We start from the raw sequence: 19,064 nt of genomic DNA, 5'->3' as shown, positions 1-19,064 counted from the left end.
GTGTGTGCAGTTTTCCTGAGATACTGCTGGTTTTTGTAGACAAAATGCACAAAAAATCTTGCCATTTTATGTCTATAATAATGTACTCTCTAGAGTGTGGGAGGACACACTGCTGAGAAGGTCAGTTGTGATTTATTATATAGACACTGAAACAACTTTTCATCACGTTTTTGGCTTGCATCTTTTCAGAGCCTCTTAGTTGCCAGTTCTCAAGTAAGCAGCTGAATTAGTGGCTGAGCTGTAAATAATGGTAAAACCCCTCTGAAAACAGTTTTGCTGCAAAAGTTGAAGGCATATTTTACAATTTTAGTGATTTTTCTAATGTTTCTTCTTTGGTGCTAAGAGGGAACAAGAAATCCACATCTTCATTCATGTATGTACTTTGGTAAAAAAGCTTAATCCTTCAGCGGTAAATATTAAATGCTTCTTTCAAGTTTCCTGGCACCTGTAAGTCCTTTTTGTATTGCACCCAAAGCACCTCCAAGCACAGAAAGTCAAGACAAAAGATTTCACACCTATAAAAATGATTTAACAGGGAGATTTTCTGGGAACTACTTGAAGATCTGTGGCACTGCACAGCTCAATTATAAAATCTGTCCAAGTCACCCTCTGAAAACACAGAAGGCTTTGGTTGCCCACCTGTGCTCACCTACAACCAAGTACTGGATTAGAAGAGAAGAATCATCCAGATCCATTAGCAATCCTCAGAAACCTCTGTTCTCCTGCCTTGGTACGCCTAATGACTTAGATACTGCATATTGAAACTGATGGCAAAATCTATACTGTGGATTGAAGCTCCTTAAGAGCCTCATACCCGTTCTTGAACGGAAGCGTAATCGTCAGTGCTCCGAGCTTCTGTCCTGAGAGTCTAAATTAAGAACAAGCTTCTGGGCTGCTGCTGGGCCTGCAGTAGCTTCTCAGGCTTTGTCCTCCCTCTGTAACCACCTGACCTGAGCTGCCCCCACAATACAAATCCACTGTACCATGCTGTCAAAACAAATTACTAAATATCAGGCAGCACCACAGAGGAGACAGAACCCAGGATCTTAGCAAAAGTAAAATGTTGCTCTCCCATGCTTGCTGAGGAATTAAGGCAGCCTAAATGCTTTGGTGGGAGGGAAACATTTGCCCTTCACCAACTGCTGCCCTGAGACTTGATCCAGAAAGTAATCAGGTCTCCCATGAGGAGCTGGAGCAATATGTAAGGAGGCTCTGCCCACATATCCAAGAAATGCACTCGACACACTGCAGCATGCACAGGCCTTGGGGACGGGACTCTGAGGGCAGAATTTTCTGTTTACATTATTTGTGGAGGAGGCTTGGTACAGGTACAAACCAGGGAGGAAATCTGTGTAGGGAGTGAGCACCTGCAGCCCCGTTTCTCCTGTGGTATGTGCTGAAGCATGTGGGCAATGCTCAGTGCTTAATGAACGTGGAGCTGCAGGACAAAGTCATCCACAGCCTTCATCTGCACCAGTAATGGCACTGGGAGCCACCCTGGCCTCTGGGCACGCTTTTTGTGGGCTTTCCTTATGTCACCTGCTGCCACTGCCCACACCATGGTGGCAGATGTGGGCAGGGCCCTGGCAGCTCCACTGTCACCAGGATTCTGCTCACAGGCACCGCTGTGGTTCCACACCTGCTTCTGCTCACTGCTCTGTGAGGGAGCTGCAGTGCTGGGGGGGTGATTTGATCTGGGGTAAACTGACTTTGTGAAAGCACTGTGCCTAGATGCCTTTGGGAGAAGATGGGACAGGGCACCAAGACTGCTGTTAGAATAATAAAATAATAGCTCCTGGTTAAATCTGGGCTGATAATCCCTAGGGAGCTAATACTGCCTTCAGTTGTTGACATGATTTCTTTTTTGCTCTTCACCTGTATCTCCCTCACTTCCCACGTGCTACTTGCACCATCAATTCCTTATCAACCGTCTCTGCTGCTTTCTTATAGGGGTGCATGCTGGATCTGAATACATTAGTGCTTAATGAGCTACATATTTAAAGCTTACCAGTTAGGTTATATCCCAACATTCTTCTAAGAGAATACACTTCCAGTATCAAAAGTAAGTTAATTTAAAATCCCACTAAGTTAAGCTGATTCTACTTGCTTGAACTAATATCTCTCTATAGCTCATCAGAATTAAGCAAAACGTGGATGCGGACATTTCAGTAGAGAGACAGACAGAATAATAAGGAAATCTCATTTCCATTTGCAAAAGTCCTAATTATCCTGATGGTTAAGAGGGAATCAGTTTTCCAATAAGAAATACAAATGAGGATATTTCTTTAATCAGAGCACCGTATGCAAGGCCTTCTCAGAATAGTCTAAACTAACACAGACTTGAATGTTAAATGCCTATAAATAATAAAACAATGATTTTGGGGATTCTAAAGATACCATACTCTGAAGGGCTGTGATTTCCCCATCACCCACCCATTAGCTTTTGAACTCAGTGCCTCTTCCAAAAGTTGGCAAAGAGACAGAGGTCTCAAAACCATATTTCTCTTTGACATATTTCTTGAAAACCAAAGGGGCAATAAGGGAAGAAGTCAGCAGTACTGGGGAGGGGATTTGTCATGTGGGCATGAAATATAAAAACTTTAGGGAAAAGCTACATTAGTCCTACCTTTTGTAACATATGCTTATTTTCATTAACAGTTAACTATGCAAGCTGATACCAAAATCTGTCAGAAGTCCACGCTTTGTTGTTTTGCTAATGGTGGTTTGCAATTTACTGTATGCTTTGCCATTATTTTGAGGAGACTTCGTTGTTTCATTTTATTTAGTAGTGACCTTACTTACTTACCTGTGCAATTTGGAGGAACAATTCGAGTACTGTTCTTTGGTATATTGCATGAGTTTTGGGCCATGATTTTACTGAAGACTCTAGAATATGTGCTGTAAAGACAAGCTGAATATATTTGAAACTGGCATGCCAAATCAAGGGTGGGGAGAGTAGAGTAGAGGGCTTTTTGAGCATGGAGGGGAAGCCTGCTGTTTTTGTGTAATGGAACAATTTGGAAACATTCGTAAGGTGGCCTCCATGCTGGAAATGGACTTTGGGTAGAGTAGAGGCTGATGATAAATAATGATAAACCATGGAAATTATTTTATCTATGGGGGGGGTTGAGGGGGAGGAAGAACTGGTAGCTGCACATCTTGTAGGGCCGATTAAACCTCCCAACCAGGTTATAAACCCCCTTCCCCTTTTGTGCAGCTGAGAACAGTAATCTCTTTCTTGTAAATGAGTTCTCCTACAATGGAGAATGCTGGCTGAGAGTCTGAATTAAGAAACAGGAGGAAAAACAAAGGAACGAAGTCTGTTTAATTAGGATAAAAGATACTCCCCCCTGCCAAATCCTCCAATCCCAGTTTAGCAGAGCACAGGGCTTGTTAGGGCTGAAAGGTCTGACTTGCTGACTTAGGTAAACGCAGTGCTCAGCAGATGAAATCATGCATAATTAATTGTTCTTTGTTGCGTTCTTTCCAATGTAATGACTTGTAGCATTCACACTTGTAATAATTGATGTTTGCTGTGTGCTGGAGCTTCAGGACAGCCAATTAAGGCGCTGAAGGTGGGAACTGCGCAACATCTCTGCCATCTGGTTGTTACCAACATGTGGGCTATAACGTTGTTTTTTCTTCTTTACTTGTTTCTAGTGTCTAAAACAGTACATGGAGCTGGCAATTCAAGAAGGTTGTGGTTCTCCTATCACATGTCCAGACATGGTATGCTTGAACCATGGGACCCTACAAGAAGCAGAGGTATCTATACTTCCTGTACTTCATTCTTTCTCCCTTTTTTAACATATATCCCCCAAATTTCTTTATCTGTGTAATAAATAATAATCATACACCTTCTCCTCCCTTTAATTACCTTTAATGAGCTTTTGGCAAGAGGCCTGACTGACAAGAGGAGATAGGAACAAACAGATGTTTTTCAAGGGTTTTGCTCCTTTTCCCCTCCCTCTGTGCCTTGGGGAAAGGTTTACTTGGCATCTGGACAACCTCTGAATTACCCATGCAGGTGACTTAACCAGAATACCCTGTATCCTGGAATTGCTGAGCCTCCATTAGACTGTCAGTTCAGTCAGATTTGATTTGACTGCAAACACTGAAATTCTTGATCTTTCTTAAGAGCAAGAGCTCAGACTGATGATATGCAAGGCCAGAATTTCCTTGTGTATGTTGATCTTGGGCTGCAACAAGCAATTTGCAGTCCAATATAATCACACAGGACTGTATAATTACATGGAAAGAAAGGTGTCTGCGCAGCACCGGGTAGGTCTTAAGAGATATGGAGGGTGTCTCTTGGGATACACCCAAGGGATGCTTGCTTGCCTGCTTTGTGAGGCAGGAATGTCCCTGCTGGGCCTGAGAATACAAATAGGACAAAAAAAAAACCCAGGAAAAATAAGATGGCTAAGGGATTTTGGTTGGTTTTGCGCATTCTCTCAGCATTTGTTTGCAGGAATAAACTAAAGGAGAATTAGATCTTCATCCCTGATCTGAAGAAGAGAAGTTTGTCTTCTGGATTCCCTTGAGCCCTGTGCATACAGATGCCATAAGAACAATATAATCCTATTCAAATGCCATCAGTGACAGTGTGATTCCTGATACCTTGCATTGAAAAATGCCTTTTTCTCCAGAAAAAAATCAGGATCTGCTCTCCAGCATACATTTGAAATGTTGTGCTTAGTTGAATCAGGGCATGAGACTTACAGCTGTGCTTGTTACAGCATGCAGGCGTATGGTGGAGCTTTTTTTTCTGGCTGAATCCAGCTATTGTTAAAAGTAGCCAGCTGTTTCCCTTCCTCCTCTTTCTACAAAGATACAGAGAGGGTGTAGCAATGTCCTTCCACCCATTGCACCAGATTGGAGGCATCTAGCCTTTATTGAAAATGTATTTTTAAATGAAAATTAACAAATGACAGGAAGAATTCTGCTCTGTTCAACCAGGGTTCTAATGCTATAGGAATTAAGAGAGATATATTTCCCCTTAGTAAAGGACACTCCAGGGGCATGTATTAATGGACCACTGGCCTAATCCTTGGGTGTTTTTTGGGCTGACAGCAGAGTGACTAAACAGCCCAAATGTGCATTAGTGTCCCTTGGATGACTGAATGTTCTGACACTCCCTTTTGGCGATGTGCTTGAAACACAAGCCTTCTGCTTGAATAGAAAACAAATCCCCAACCTGGTTAAAATTACTGCTTATGTATTTTACCAAGTACCTGTTTCTTTAAGGAAGAAAACCACCCAGAAAAAAACAGGAATGACTGAAAGAATAGATTGACTCCATTAACAATCTGAAAGAATAGTATGTAAACTACAGATTTATGTATGAACATTCTCTATTCCTTTTTTTCCCTCTATAAAGAAAAGCTTTTCTTTGTGAAAATGTGGCTTTTAAAAGCTCTTTCTTAAAAATCCAGAACCTTATCAGATGATAGAGAACGTGTTTAACTATGGCTATTGTTTGGCGTGGAAGTACTGTTTAGAGTTACAGTTTATTCCTTACACACTCTCAAAATCCTGGTGTAAAAGTATGAGGCTTCTCACCTCTGGAGGGTCTGCAGCTTTTGTCTCTGCCTTCTGGCAGGACAAGGTTCCTCACCAGGACAGTGCTATGAGGAATGACATGTTGCCTGTACTGCGGGGAAAAACAAAAATAAAAGGTCCTTTTTTTTCTCCTCTGTGATAGCATCAGTGTTTTGAAAAGGTGTATTTTTCATGTCATGTTCATTTCAGACTATTCTGTGACTGCTGTTCATCAGGTACTGTTACAGTTTGGAGAAAAAATAGCAGTTCAATCTCTTTGTCATGGACATGGTGCTAAATTGGTTCCTATGCTTCGGGCTAAATGCATCTCATTATGTTAGCTAGAACAGTTGTTTTGTTTGCTTCTTTAAGTGCATTTTGCCATAGCCTGCACAAGGGAGATAAAGGTGAATTTAGGCATAATTTGAAGTGAAGGAAAGCCTTTTCATTGACTTCAGTGCATTTTGGATTGAGCTTTCTTCAATAAGAAAACTGAACAATTAATAATAAAGCTTATAAGCATTTATAACACAGTATAGCTATCAACGCAGTATAGCTATGAAAGTTCCTCTTCTTCTCCCTCTCAAGGTCCTTATTCAAGGTGTGTAACATTTCTTCAGTGCTTTCCAGTGACCTGTTTTTCTTCATTAAGACAAATCAGAATGAAGTCCTGTTTATCTTCCCAGTAAAGTTCTGAAGGGTTTGTCTAGTTTGGTACGAAATAACCAGAGCCTTTTCAAAGGTCTTGCCTTGCTTCTGATTCATGTGCTTCTTCTGTTGCTTTTGGGGGATGGAGGGAGGCAAAAACTCTGATTAACAATTTAAACACAGAATAGAATTTCTTCTTGTATGTCTGATGAAGAAATGAGCAAGTGCAAATAGCAGGAATGTGTTTCTCTAAAACAGTTGAATATTTCATCAGTACTTGGGGAGTAAACTGCTTATTCACAGGAGATGCTGGGAATTAAGGCTTAACTTTTTGGGTCCCTCTGGACCTCGGAAAAAAATGTTCCAGGTTTTTAAAATGCATAAAGTGAAAAGTTATTTGAACTAGAAAATTGTACTTTCCAGTACTTTGAAAATATGTTTTCTGAAACCCCTCTGGCTTGGGTTGCTTTTTCCTTCAACAAAATCTAGTTGAAACTGGTATATTTTCCAGCAGTTTTTTTTTGTTTTGACAAATAGTGCATTCAAACAGAAGGAACTGTTCCACTGAAGTGCTTGAAATCAAGTGCAATCCGAGGTCGTATCTTGACCTATTAAATCTAGATAGCAGCTGCTTGTAGTATAGCTGTCTTTTAGCAGAAATAAATGAGGGGTGGTGGTGGTAAGGCAATGGTTTTGGCTACAGACTCTCTTTCAAATAGCTGGTTACACAAAACAAGGAAAGTTTAAAAGCAGTCTTGTTAAACAAAATGTTTGCCCTTTCAAGCTCTAATGGTACAATAAACAAAGATTATTTGGATTTCTTCCTGGAAGCAGAAGGTAGAAGAAACATCTTATATTAATGCAGTTCTCTTTAAACATGCAGACTTCTTCTGTCTGGAATATTCCTGTCTCTCTTGGGAACTTGCTCCATTGATTTAATTGGACCAGTTAATATCCCTAATCTAAATAAGGGGTAATTTATCATGGTTTGAAATGGTTTTGCTTGGTGTGAATCCAGTCACCAGTGTAAGCTATGAATCAAGGTAAATCTCTGCTGTATACAGGGATTTTTAATGCAATACTCACTGTCATAGGTTAGCAAGCATAGTCCCGGAAGGGACGTCCTTGCTAAGGGGTGCTTACAGTTTCCTCTGGGAACTGATAGAACCTATCAGCTGGCCAGTTTGAATATGGACAATTCTCTAAGCCACTTAAAGTTGTGATCACCTCTGTGATCCACATTTAAGAATAGGCAAACTCCCCCTCCAAGCTCTCTCTCTCGTTTCCAGCGCTGGCACAGGTGGCTGCAGGGCCCGAGCAGGGCCCAGTGGGCCCGGCCAGGCCCTGCTTGGGCCAGGCCGGGCCGGGCCACGGCCATCCTGAAGCCATGGACCTGTTCCAGCCGTGGAACCCCCCCCCACTGCCTTGCCGTGGGCAGCCGGAGCAGCTCGGCTCTCCCCCCTCTCCACTGCGATAAGAAAAAATTCAACATTCCAGCTGTAAAGCTGCAAGGCCGAGGTGAGAGTAACCCTTTTATTGCTGTGAAGAGCTGAAAACCTGAGGGAAGAGAGAGAGGAGATGCTTAAAGCTGAAATTCTGTTGTGAAGCTATGATATATCAGAGTATCCTGTTGTAATTTCATGAAGATATGGGAGGTGGAGTGTTCAATTTGTGAGCAAAAGCACCTGCGCTGAGATAGGCAGATGCTGACGCAGCTGTAATTTCATGAGAAGTTTGGACAGGGAGAGATGAACCAGATGAGGACTTTTGCTCCGAACGGGAAAGGAGAAAACCTCAGTCCGTAGAGATGCTCCCAGAGATAGTCCTAAAGATGAAGATGATGAAGACCCTTTGCTCCCAGGGAAGGAGAAGGGCCTCTGTTTTTGTTTCTGAACGGCTCAACCTTAAAAATTGTACCCCAAAAAACTTCAAGAGTGGACCCTCGAAGGCAGTTGCGGGAAAAGCTGCAAGTCGGGGGAAAGGACTCACACGCAGGCAGAGAGACTCCTCTTCCTAAATGGACTGAACGATATTTGGAAGTGGGCGGCTGTCTCGTTGTGATAATGTTTTCATAGCATGAGCAAGAAGAGACTTCTCTTTCTAAATGGACTGAACAAGGTTATTATGGAAGTGGTAAACAGACTGAACATCTTAAGGGTTGTCTTTTCACATCGTCAGTGGGAGAAGGGAGGAAGGTGGGGGGAGGAGGAGAGTTCTGAAGGTGGTATTTTTTTTTTTCCTTCTTTTAGGTCTGTTAATAAACTTCTTTATATTCTTTCAAGTTTGGTGCCTGTTTTGCATTTCTCCTAATTCTTATCTCACAGCAGATAAACAGTAATGAGTATTTTGGACCAAACCACTACACTAACTTAGATAATATCTAGGGCATTGTGCTTTGCTGTTTGTGATTCCTGTATTGTTCTAAGGTTTATAACATTGATGCAGTGATCCATGTATACATAATCTGATTTGGATTAAAACTGTGCAGGAGTCACTTAAAGGAGGTACTGATTTGGGCTCTTAAGTTTGTAAAGGATTACGCCTTTGCATGCAGTGCCGATCCTGCTCATTGTCCCTCTGTCTGTGTAAATCCATGATCTATACCAGTGCTAACCTGACAGAGGGTTGTCAGCACTTTGTAAAGCAATGCTGAAATAGGACAGTAACCCAGATCTTAGAATTCTTAATTGTGTTATATTCCATACATAGCCAAACACAAAATCCCACTGGGACTCGGTTTAAAATATCAGTCTTATTTTTAATTTCAAAGTCAGTGTACATTTTGCTTGAGGAGATTGAAATGGTAAAATGAGAAGGAACGTGAGAAAACATTGCAGGCTGACCTATCTTTTTCAGGGTCAGAATAAAAATTTTTGTTCTTCTTATTTACTTGTTTTAAAATAAAACCTAGGAGAGCAAGTGAGAGAGCCTTAATTTTGTTTTTATTTGTCGCTAAATAAGAGAAGAGCTCTTTAATGGAGAACATGAATAATTTAGTATTTAATTATGACTCTCGTGAGCATGGTAGCTTGATGAAGAAAGTTGTGGGTGTAATTTCTCACAATAAAGAGATTGAACTCCCATACCCTTTTCAAAAGCAAACCACAGCCCCTGTTGAAACCATTTTACACTCCTTGCAAAACAAGACAGTGCCTCTGTGAGTGGGGCTTTGGCAGAGGTGGGCAATGCCACCCTTTCAAAACTGCTGTTGTTGCTGCCTGTGCAGGATCTGCCTTTGCTGCCTGTCTGCTAGAAGCTCTTGTTCTGCTGAACTTCCCTCCCTTGGCATTATCAAGGTTTGATTCATATGGGTGTGAAAGGAAGTAAGATCTATTCAATTTGCTAGATTGCCTCCTTGCATCTCCCTTGAAAGCCTGAGAATAGGTGGAGTAGTGATTTTCCCTTTCCACTGTGGTAGCCAGTGTTTAAAAACAGGGGAGTTGTTCTTCCTTGGGTCCTGGTTACTGCACTGCCTGGAAAAGTTTGCCCCTGTGTGTACTGAACTAAATTATTTTGAACCCTTTCAATTTCCTTTCTTTGCTCTTTTGTCTCATGTAGTAGCAGGGATCCTTGTTATTGTGACACATTTGATGACATGATCTTTTTGGATGCTTGGCAGGGGTCCAGGTGGAGCCCTTTGTGGTAGTAAGCCTTCAAAATTTTGCTTTTGTCCATGGATTTGTACTTCAGGTGAATGCTGCTGTTCTTAGCAATAGCTCTTGTGTGTTCTTGTGCTGTATAGCAAGAGTATATTAACTGCAGATACTGCTTACAGGGTTTGGAAAATCAGAAAACTTATTTCAACTCCTAACAGTCTGATAAGTCTCAAAGCAAGATATTTTCTGGAGAAGAGAGTTCTTGCCTGTATTTTTTTTTTTAATTAAAACTCCCAGTATTAAAAAAAAAAAAAAATTCCCCAAACCTGTCCTCTAGCATTTCTTCCTACACGGAATAATTTCGTAGCCTAGAATAAGAAAAGCCTGCTTTCTGATATGCTCATGGTCTTTCTCTTCTGGCTCTTTGCCATCTGCTGGGTTGCTGGTTTGCTGCCTCCCCAGATTTCCATGCCCTGACCAGCCCAGAGACGTGAGTGGTTGTGCAGGAGAGGAGGTGTTTGGGATGGACAGACACCCAGGTGAGGCTTGAGAAGTTGTCTGGAAATGAACATTTAGACTGATGCCAAGCAGGAAGAGATAAACACCTAATCCCCTTACTGTGCTTGTGACTGTCCTCGATTAGGTGTAAATGAGATTAAAAGTTCACTGAGGAAAGGATTTGCTGGTTTTTATGGGGACCTGATATTCATGTTTCTTTTAATTAAGTTTGTACATACAGCTGTTAAATGACACTGAATTCGGGCAGCAGGAATTTCTGTGTTGTTTTCTTCATGCCTAAAGGTACTAAATCTGTGAGAGGCTTTGGCTCAGCACCTCTCAGGTTGACCTGTGTGTGGGTGCCTCAGGATCTGGTCTTTCCAAGCCTGTGGGAGTCAGGCACAGGTGATGGGCTGCGTGCATTCAGTGCCCAGAGCTGCAAGCAGGGAGGGGGAAGCTGAGCTGTGAAGAGGATATGTGGGGAAAAGAATGGAGCTAAGTGAAACCAGTGGGGAAAGCTGGCATGGTAAGCTCAAGTTTTCCCCAGGAGAATGGGAAGCTTTCAGCACCGCCTCTGCTTCCTATTGAAACCTGTGTTAAGATGCATAACTCCACTCCCACTGTAATCAAAAAGGCTGATTTTTAATACATGGGAAATTCTGGGCTCAATAGAACTGCTCTTGAAAAAACTGTCTGTTAAAAGCAAAAACAAGTACAGAAGGACCCTGGGCAACTAAACAATTCACTCAAGTGGCTCTTACAGCATTGAGACTCACTGTTTTCATTTAGTTGTAATGAAGAAAAATTTAAAGTGGTTGCCAATGCTCACCCAGCTAGAGAAATGCAGATGACTCTCTTCATTTTCCAAACTATTTATATGTGAAGCTGCCCTGGGGAGGAGTGGGCAATACTGAAATGATGTGTCTTTACTGAAACTGCTAAGCTTCACTCTTTTTAGCCATTTGATTTAGTTATTTTTTGTACTCCAAGAGTGTTTCAGCTGACTTCTGATGAACAGGTGAAGAGTTTTCCAGAAAAATCTGTCTTACAGTCATATTAATCTTAAATATTAATTAATTACAGTCATATGAATCTTTAAATTATTAAATCTTGACATAATTTGGATTCATTTTTGTATTACACTGGCTTAGGTTAAACAAATGATCCAAGCATCTGCTACAAAATGCAGTTTTGTGCAATCAAGTCCAATCAATTTGAGATATTAATAAAGCAATTTCATATTTTATAATACAAATTCATTTTCTTTTTTCCATCTGTGAAAGAAAATATATTCACAGCATGATATTGAATATATATTGGATTTTTGACATTATATTTCTTCTCATGAATGCTCTGTCCCACAACCCAGGAGGACAGCAAGGGCCAGTGTCCACTTGACTGAGGGCAAATTTTGTCCTTTACAGTAATCTGAAGGACTGTGGTTGGATACTGGATGTGAGATTTGAAAGCCTGTCACTTTGAAGCTGTCAGTTCTACACTGTCTCACAGTGCTTCAAATGATCAGGTCCCAGGTCTTATATTAGTCTAGGTTTATTTTCAGTGAAAGACAAAAAGTATTTCCAGTGCTAGTACAGTATTACAGACAGATCAGATAAAGAGAATGATCCCACATTCTGCATCTGACAAACATGTGACTCCTGAAATGCCTGTGAAGTTTCTTTTGAAACCCTCCATACCCTGTGTGCAGGTTCGCTTATTAGGTTTAAATAAGGCACTTGGTCTTCTTACATAGACTGTTAATTGGAGATTAGAGCATTTAGCCTTTTAGGCTGCTAGTTTAATTATGGTAATGTGTAAAATGTATCAGCAAAGCCTGTTTGTCTATGCCGACTAAAATTTTTAACTTCAGTCGGGTTCCCAATAGGCTGCTCCGTGTCTAAGGCAAATTCCAACAGTGATGGCATTAGCTGTCTTGGCCCAAACCCCATGAAATGACTAAAAAATGGAAACCAGACTGGCTTTCAGTTCCTGAGAGCTAAGTGACCCCTGCCATTAACGCCAGGAGACACGAATGAAGAACCATTCATTTGAGCTATATTCTTGTGCACAAACAGCATGCTGCAGTCTCCAGGGCTGGAAACATGTCACCCTTTGTTACACTAAACCAACATGAAATAAAATTGACAAGCCTGAAGTAAATACAGAATGCACATAGAAGGTTTTCCTGTGCATGGTAAGAAAGACATGGGCTGAACTACTGGACTGTGTGGCTGAAATAGAGGCGGTCAAGAACTGCTTTTAAGTTTTGGAGAAGTAGTCAGGGTATGGAGGAACATGGTGCTGATAGCAAGCAGGAACAAAAAGGTGAATTTGAAAGCCAGCTCAGGAAAGCAGGTGTGTTGAACACAGTGCTTATTAACTTTTTAAGGTTTGTGTTTATAATACTTATTTTGTGTATTTGTTTCTCATTTCAGATTGCCTGTTTGGTTCCTGTTGACCAGTTTCAGTTATACAAGAGGTTGAAGTTTGAACGAGGTGCGATCCTTTTTGTTCCTATTACCTTCTCTTTTGTCAGTGGAGGCAGCACTGTTATATACTGCAAAGACAGAGCCTGTTGAGTGAGTTAAGGAAGAGACAGAGAAGATGCCTTTGCTTTGAAATAGTTTAAGAGCAGTCACTAGGTCTGATGGTGCTCCACAGACAAATTCGAAATTCTTTCAGTATTGAGGAATCGAAAAAGCAGCATCTTACTGAATTATCCGACTTTTACTCAAGCTTGTGGGCAGCAGTCTCCAATTGCTTGCCTGGGGCTCCACTGTTCTTCCAATAGCACGTTCGTCTTGGATCCTTGAGGTGGTTGTACTGGTAGAACTTGGCAAGGTGCTAGAGGCTGGTGCAGGCCAGGGCACACAGTTCTTTTACACATCCATGGGGATCTTCAGAGCCTCTGGGGGACACATATTCTGAAATCCAATGCAGATTTTTGCAAGCATCCCTGCAAAATGGCTTTGCTTACGTAAAAACCTCATGTGTGTTCACCTCGTAGAGTTTTTCTTCCTGAGGATTAGTAGGTCCCCTCGTTCCTGAGTAAGGCCTATTTTGTGAACAAGTTTGAAAGTGAAGGTCTCACTGAGGCCAAGCTTTCCTATGCCCAGAGATCACTCTTCTGCATCCGGAGATAGTTCCTTGCCAAGGCTGAAGAAGAAACTTGCTAGTCAGAAGGATGAGATCCCATTCCTGGTTTTAAAGACTGTCAGCAGCTTGAAAGTCTCAGCTGGAAGGTGCGGTGTTTTTCAAAGGACTCAGTGCATAGTACCGTGCAGAGTGCTGTGTCTGAGACACTGCCCTGACTCTGCCTGTTTTCAAACTCTCCTTGGGAGATTGTATTTATGTTCTTCCTCTGCATGCCTGCTTAGATGCAGTGGACTGGGAATGCATAAGACAATGCAGAGGTCTATAAAAGTTAGGCAAAGCAATGCACTTGAAAATTTGATCAGATAGAAGAATATATAGGTTTTTACAGAATCTCATCTGACATGAGTCCTTGTGAATGACCATAAAGTACAAAAACTGCCAAATACTCAAATATACCCCAAAGTTTATGGGCAAGTGCAGATCGTAGCTGTGATTTTCAGGCACTTGGGTCAAAAAAGAAAGGAAAAAAATTCCAAACCTTGCTTTCATTTTTTATTTCTCACTCCTGTTTTACCACCTTCTTGTTTATTCTTAATTCCTTAGGAAGTCTCTCCAGTTCATGAACTAATCAGTGGCTTGTCTACAATCCTAGACAGTGGAAATCAGAGCTTGTTAAATCACCATATTAAAGAGTTAAGAAAGACTTTCTTGCAGTACATCTGTTTTATGTAAAACCTTTTTTAACTGAAGATTCTGAAACTACTGGTTTCCTGGTATCTCCTACCCTGTAACTAGCCAAAGCTGAACTCATGATCTTTTATCAAACTCACTGTTATGTCTTTTTTTTTTACTGCCTCTCACGCAGAGAAGCCTGAAACTTGTCTCTTTTTTAAATCCTTCTTTACTTTTCTTTCTTGCCTAAGTCGGACAAATCCTCTTCCACCTCTGCTATCTTTCTTTATTATGATTCTAAGATCTGTCCTTGCTCCTTTATGATGAGTAAAACTGATGTCCAAGCAGCAGACTTAGACATAGCCCTTTTGCCTTGCCTTTCAGCCCCAGCAATAAATCCAGCTTACTGATGTCTGGGAACAACGATTCCTGCTAACTAAAGCTCTGACCCAGACACCCAGCACTAATGCCAGCCCTAGCCAAGACCTTTTGCCTATCCTGGATTTAGTCCTGTCCCCAAGGCTGATCTTTCTGCACTCATCAGTGGGACTTGGCTTACTAGCTTCTGCTGGCCTGAAGCTCTGTTCTCAGACCTGAGCCTTACCTGCAAAGCCTGCCCACTCTGGTCTGGCAGTCTTTTTCTGAAACTAGCAATAAACCTTGCTGATGGCATCTGCTGGGGATGAATTCTGACCCACAATCTACCCAGAGACTCCTTACTGATTTTCAACTGATTGGTAGAGCCCTCCCAGACATTTTCCGTTGTGAGATAAATTTTGAGCAAAATTTTGAAAACCCCAATAAGGACTTACACATCCAAAAGCTATTTCCCCCATACCCCATCTGTGCTACCCCATCTGTGTGTTAACTATGTTAATAGAATATATTTCTTCTGAATTTCATTGTTTTCTTTTTTTAATGGACCAATAACATTGTGTGAAAAAGTAGTGAGAAGTAACTAGCATAGAATTGTGTATCTATGGACAATCACTAAATCTAATAAGGAACGCACTGACAATATGCTGTTCTCTTGTGGGTTTTATGTTCTTAGAATGCAAATAAAAAACAAGCTTTCTTGCATATCTGTAACTTCTCTGCATCCAGTCAGGGCCAAGCCGCAGAGCTTCTGTGAAGCATATTTTAGTAGAAGAAACAGGAATTGCTTTATGTCTGTTTAGGATGGGGTTGAGGTAGTCAACAGAAGTAAAGAAACAGAGAAATGGTAAATAGGTAGGACACATGCATTATGTTTGTTTCTGTGACAATTGCTCAGTAGGCCGAGTGGTAGATGAAAAGAATCTCCATTTTATGCCTGACTCAAAAGTAGTCCATTTTAAAAGGAGATGTTGCTAATACTCTGCGAAAAAGAATCATGAACTCATCCTTTCAGTGAGTACCTCTCCTGAGCTGGAAATTATTTTCTTCAGGGTGCTGCATTTCCCCTGTCTGCCACCCACATCTCACCTGCTTGCTCACATGTTTTATGAAAACTGGCCAGATCCCTGCCCAAAACTGGCACTGTTTGGGAAAGCTTTTCTCCTGAGAGTAGAGGGAGTTGTGGCTGAACTGGCTGCAGGGAATCAGGGGAAAGGCTTGGGAGAGAAATGGCCCTAATGAAGAGACGGAGCAACTTGCCAGAGCAGGATGATAGCCTTTTTCCCTTTTTTGGCTGTGCCTTTTTAGTTTTTTCTGGTTTTGCTTGTATTCCATGGTAAACCAAACAGTATGAGACAGCGTGGATTGCAAAACACCATCTGTAGGTTCTTTGTAAAATGGAGGAAGTGGGAGAGGAGGGAGTTTCATCTCATGCATTACATCTTGCTGTAACAAATTGTTAAAAAACAGGTTTACAACCCAACTCTCCTCCTCCCAATGATGTCAAAACCAGACACCCTGTCTTTCTCCCAAAAACAGGATAGGGGAATTTAGGTTTCCAAAGCTGCGTTTTCAACAGAAAACATACAGAACCTACTGTGTGAAGGACTAAATGCGATAGCAAGTACTAGGCCATGGCCTTACCCAGTTCAGAGTTTCTTTTAAGAGACACCAACGGAACCTAGAAAAATAAAGATTTCTCAGTCAGGACACTACTTCTTGAAAGTATTAAAATGTGAAAAGTTACTTGCTTGGCCATGTGTCTCTTCTCCCCACAAATGAAGCTGAGAACCAATTTGTTTTGGCTTTCATTCAGTTGAAAGCAAAATTTTTGTTTGTTTTGGGAGGCAGAGAAAGCATGTGCAAGAGAGTAAGAGGAAAGAATGAAACTAGATTTATGAAGTGGCTGAAGGTAGATGGTACAGGTGTTTTGCTGTCACTGCTTAAATTATAGGTGACAACCTTTGCATGGATATAGAAATTCTCCACATATGTTGGAGCGCTCTGACGCAGAAATTACCTGAAGTCAGAGCACCATGTACCTGTGTGTCCTGCAGGCAGCAGAGAAGATGAACATCCGCATGTGGTTTCAGCAAAATTTGCCAGAGAACGTATATATGAGGCCCTTGTGCACCTTTTTGTTTCAAGTGGGACAACTTATTTTATCTGCTTGTAATGGCTTTTGCCATCTGACAGTCAGGATTTCCACTGGCTTCTGAGACATCCCCTCCATCTATTTATTTTCGGTGGTGGTACCAGAGAGCTCCCAGGGAGGGAGGAGGGGCAGGTAGCTCCTGAAGGCATGACAGCCCTTTTCTGGGGAAGCTCTGCAGGGTGTGAGTGTTTGGCTGCATCTCATGGAATTGAGTAGCAAATGAACAACATTGAATGTGTCCCAGCTGGGTTTCTGTTGCAAGTCCAAATTCCTTGAATAAGGATTGGGAAGTGAGAGAGAGGATCAACATTTATCATTCTCTGCCATGTGATGATGACCGTAACTCAGTGTCTCCACCCTGAATGTTGACTTCTGTAATAATCTGATACCAGACAAATAGTAATGATATGATACAGTGAATATTAACTGGAGTTTATGGATAGAGGAGAGTAAATAAGGCATGGAAAGTAGCTTGATATTAATTTAATTGCAGTCTTTCTGCTGTTTATATGGAAGTTACTGCATGGCTTGCACATGTGAAAGACATGGAGTGACCTAGTGTTACAAAAGACGTGCTTCTCAGCAAACAGCAGTTAGGTTCATATTTTGAACTTCCCTATGAAAAGGCAAGGGACACGTTCTGTGTAGTGTATTTCTATTGTAGCAATGCTTTCAGTGCAACTGCTGAGCAGAGCACAAATGCAGACCTGCCTAAAGAAGAGAAGGCCCAAATACCCTTCGGCATGGGTGCAGAGTGCTTTGGCTCCCACACCCTCATGCAGAATTGGGTGTTGTATACCTAGACACATGTCACTGGAACAAGCAGGGGACTGTATAAAGAGTTTTATTTCTCTCTCTGTTGCATTTCAGAAGTCCACTTGGACCCCCAGCGAACATGGTGCCCCACAGCCGACTGCCAAACAGTGTGCCACATCTCACCAAGTGAGTCGGGAGCACCGGTGCCAGTGGAGTGCCCCACCTGCCACCTGACCTTCTGCTCCTCTTGCAAGGAGGCATGGCACCTGCAGCACCTGTGCCAGGAGAACCAAACTGCTCCAGTACCAACCGAGCAGGGGTAAGATGGGAATCCATGGAGGCCATGCAGTCTTTCAGTTCTTTTCATCACAGGGCGTCACATCAGGTTCATGGAACGACGTCCTTCTAGGTCCACAGCTTCAGCTCTGAGACTGTCCATCTTTCCTGGTGTTTCCTAAATACAATTCCAGTCTAAATACTACTTTAAATGATAAATTTTATTTTTTAATACTTATTACTGTTTGTGTATTTGTCAAGCTTGGGTTGCAACTGACACTTCTGAAAGATGAAGCCCTCCAGGACTTTAAATCTGCCTAAAGGCTTTGTTCACATGCTAGACTTATGACCTGTGCCCATAGAAAAAATCCAATATACCAATATTGCAGGATCCAAATTTTGCCTATACTGTGATTAAGAAATTGTCCCTGCTTAATATTTATACAATCTCTGCATAGACAAACTGTAACTCCTACACAGAGTGTAAATTTCACTTGGTGTGAGAAGCCCGATTTATGGTCATTTTCCTTAAGTGCAAACAACCTACAGATCAGGTTGTAAGAGTCATTAATCTACAGAAAGAAAGCACTTTTGTGTTTAAATTGTCATGTCTTTGGCTATCCATCTTTGTTTTCAGAATCAGGTTATGTTGAGTCATGTGTTCTAAGTTTTCTATCATATTTTTTCAAAAAATGAAAGACTTAAAACCTAGAGCATTCTGCTTGCTAGAGACTTCATGGAACAGGAGTTGCCAAAAAGCTCTTGCCATGATTTTTCTTCTCTAGGTGTGATCTCTGGCTTTGGTGGAGTTTAAGCCTATTTTATTCAGACAAGGACGATGTTATGAGTTGCATAATCCAGTCCTGTTAAGTGAATTGTGCAAGGTCTCTGTAACAAAGTCTTAAGTTTTAATGCTATAGGTGATTAATTGTGGGTGTAGTGACTGCTGGTTTTATATAGCATAAAAGAACAAGGCAAGGGATTTTCACTTTTATGTGATATTAGTAGTCTTACACCTAATAGTGGGTATGCTTCATTGTATTGTACTGAATATAAGAAGCTTCACACACTGAGTACATTAGGACAACAACATGAGATTCTCTGGAAAATAAGCACAATACACATTAGGCAGTGGACCTGACTACCAACAGTTATGTTCACATCTCACTTTAATGTTTCCTTACTTTTCTAGATTCCTTATTGGAGCAGCGACAGAGGCATCAATTAAGCAGTGCCCAGTTTGTCGGATCTATATTGAGCGAAACGAGGGCTGTGCTCAGATGATGTGCAAGAACTGCAAGCACACGTTTTGCTGGTACTGTCTACAGAACTTGGATGTAAGTATTGCAGAAAAAACACCAAGATAAAGAGCAACAGGGTTAGGGTTAGTCTGAGGCTCTGTGCAAGCTCTTCGTTAATTCATTGTTGACCTAGCGAATTTCTTGGCTCAA

The 19,064-nt window shown here is 41.5% G+C and overlaps 1 protein-coding gene across 3 annotated transcripts in view; it reads left to right on the top strand.

Moving 5' to 3' along the window:
* RNF144B (ring finger protein 144B) overlaps positions 1-19,064 on the top strand; it is a 96,911-nt gene that overhangs the window by 69,731 nt on the left and 8,116 nt on the right. For all 3 annotated transcript variants that reach the window (XM_042049060.1, XM_042049061.1, XM_042049059.1), the window contains 4 exons: positions 3,661-3,765; positions 12,719-12,779; positions 17,452-17,656; positions 18,806-18,950. In XM_042049060.1, the coding sequence (XP_041904994.1) occupies positions 3,661-3,765; positions 12,719-12,779; positions 17,452-17,656; positions 18,806-18,950 (516 nt within the window). The remainder of the gene's footprint in view (positions 1-3,660; positions 3,766-12,718; positions 12,780-17,451; positions 17,657-18,805; positions 18,951-19,064) is intronic.

This window comes from Corvus kubaryi, unplaced genomic scaffold (assembly GCF_017639235.1).
Source record: "Corvus kubaryi isolate FWS band 111438036 unplaced genomic scaffold, C.kubaryi_AGA036_p1.0 69, whole genome shotgun sequence".
Classification (NCBI taxonomy): domain Eukaryota; kingdom Metazoa; phylum Chordata; class Aves; order Passeriformes; family Corvidae; genus Corvus; species Corvus kubaryi.
The sequence above is the reverse complement of the archived record's forward strand: the minus strand, read 5'-3'. Positions and strand labels throughout refer to the sequence as shown.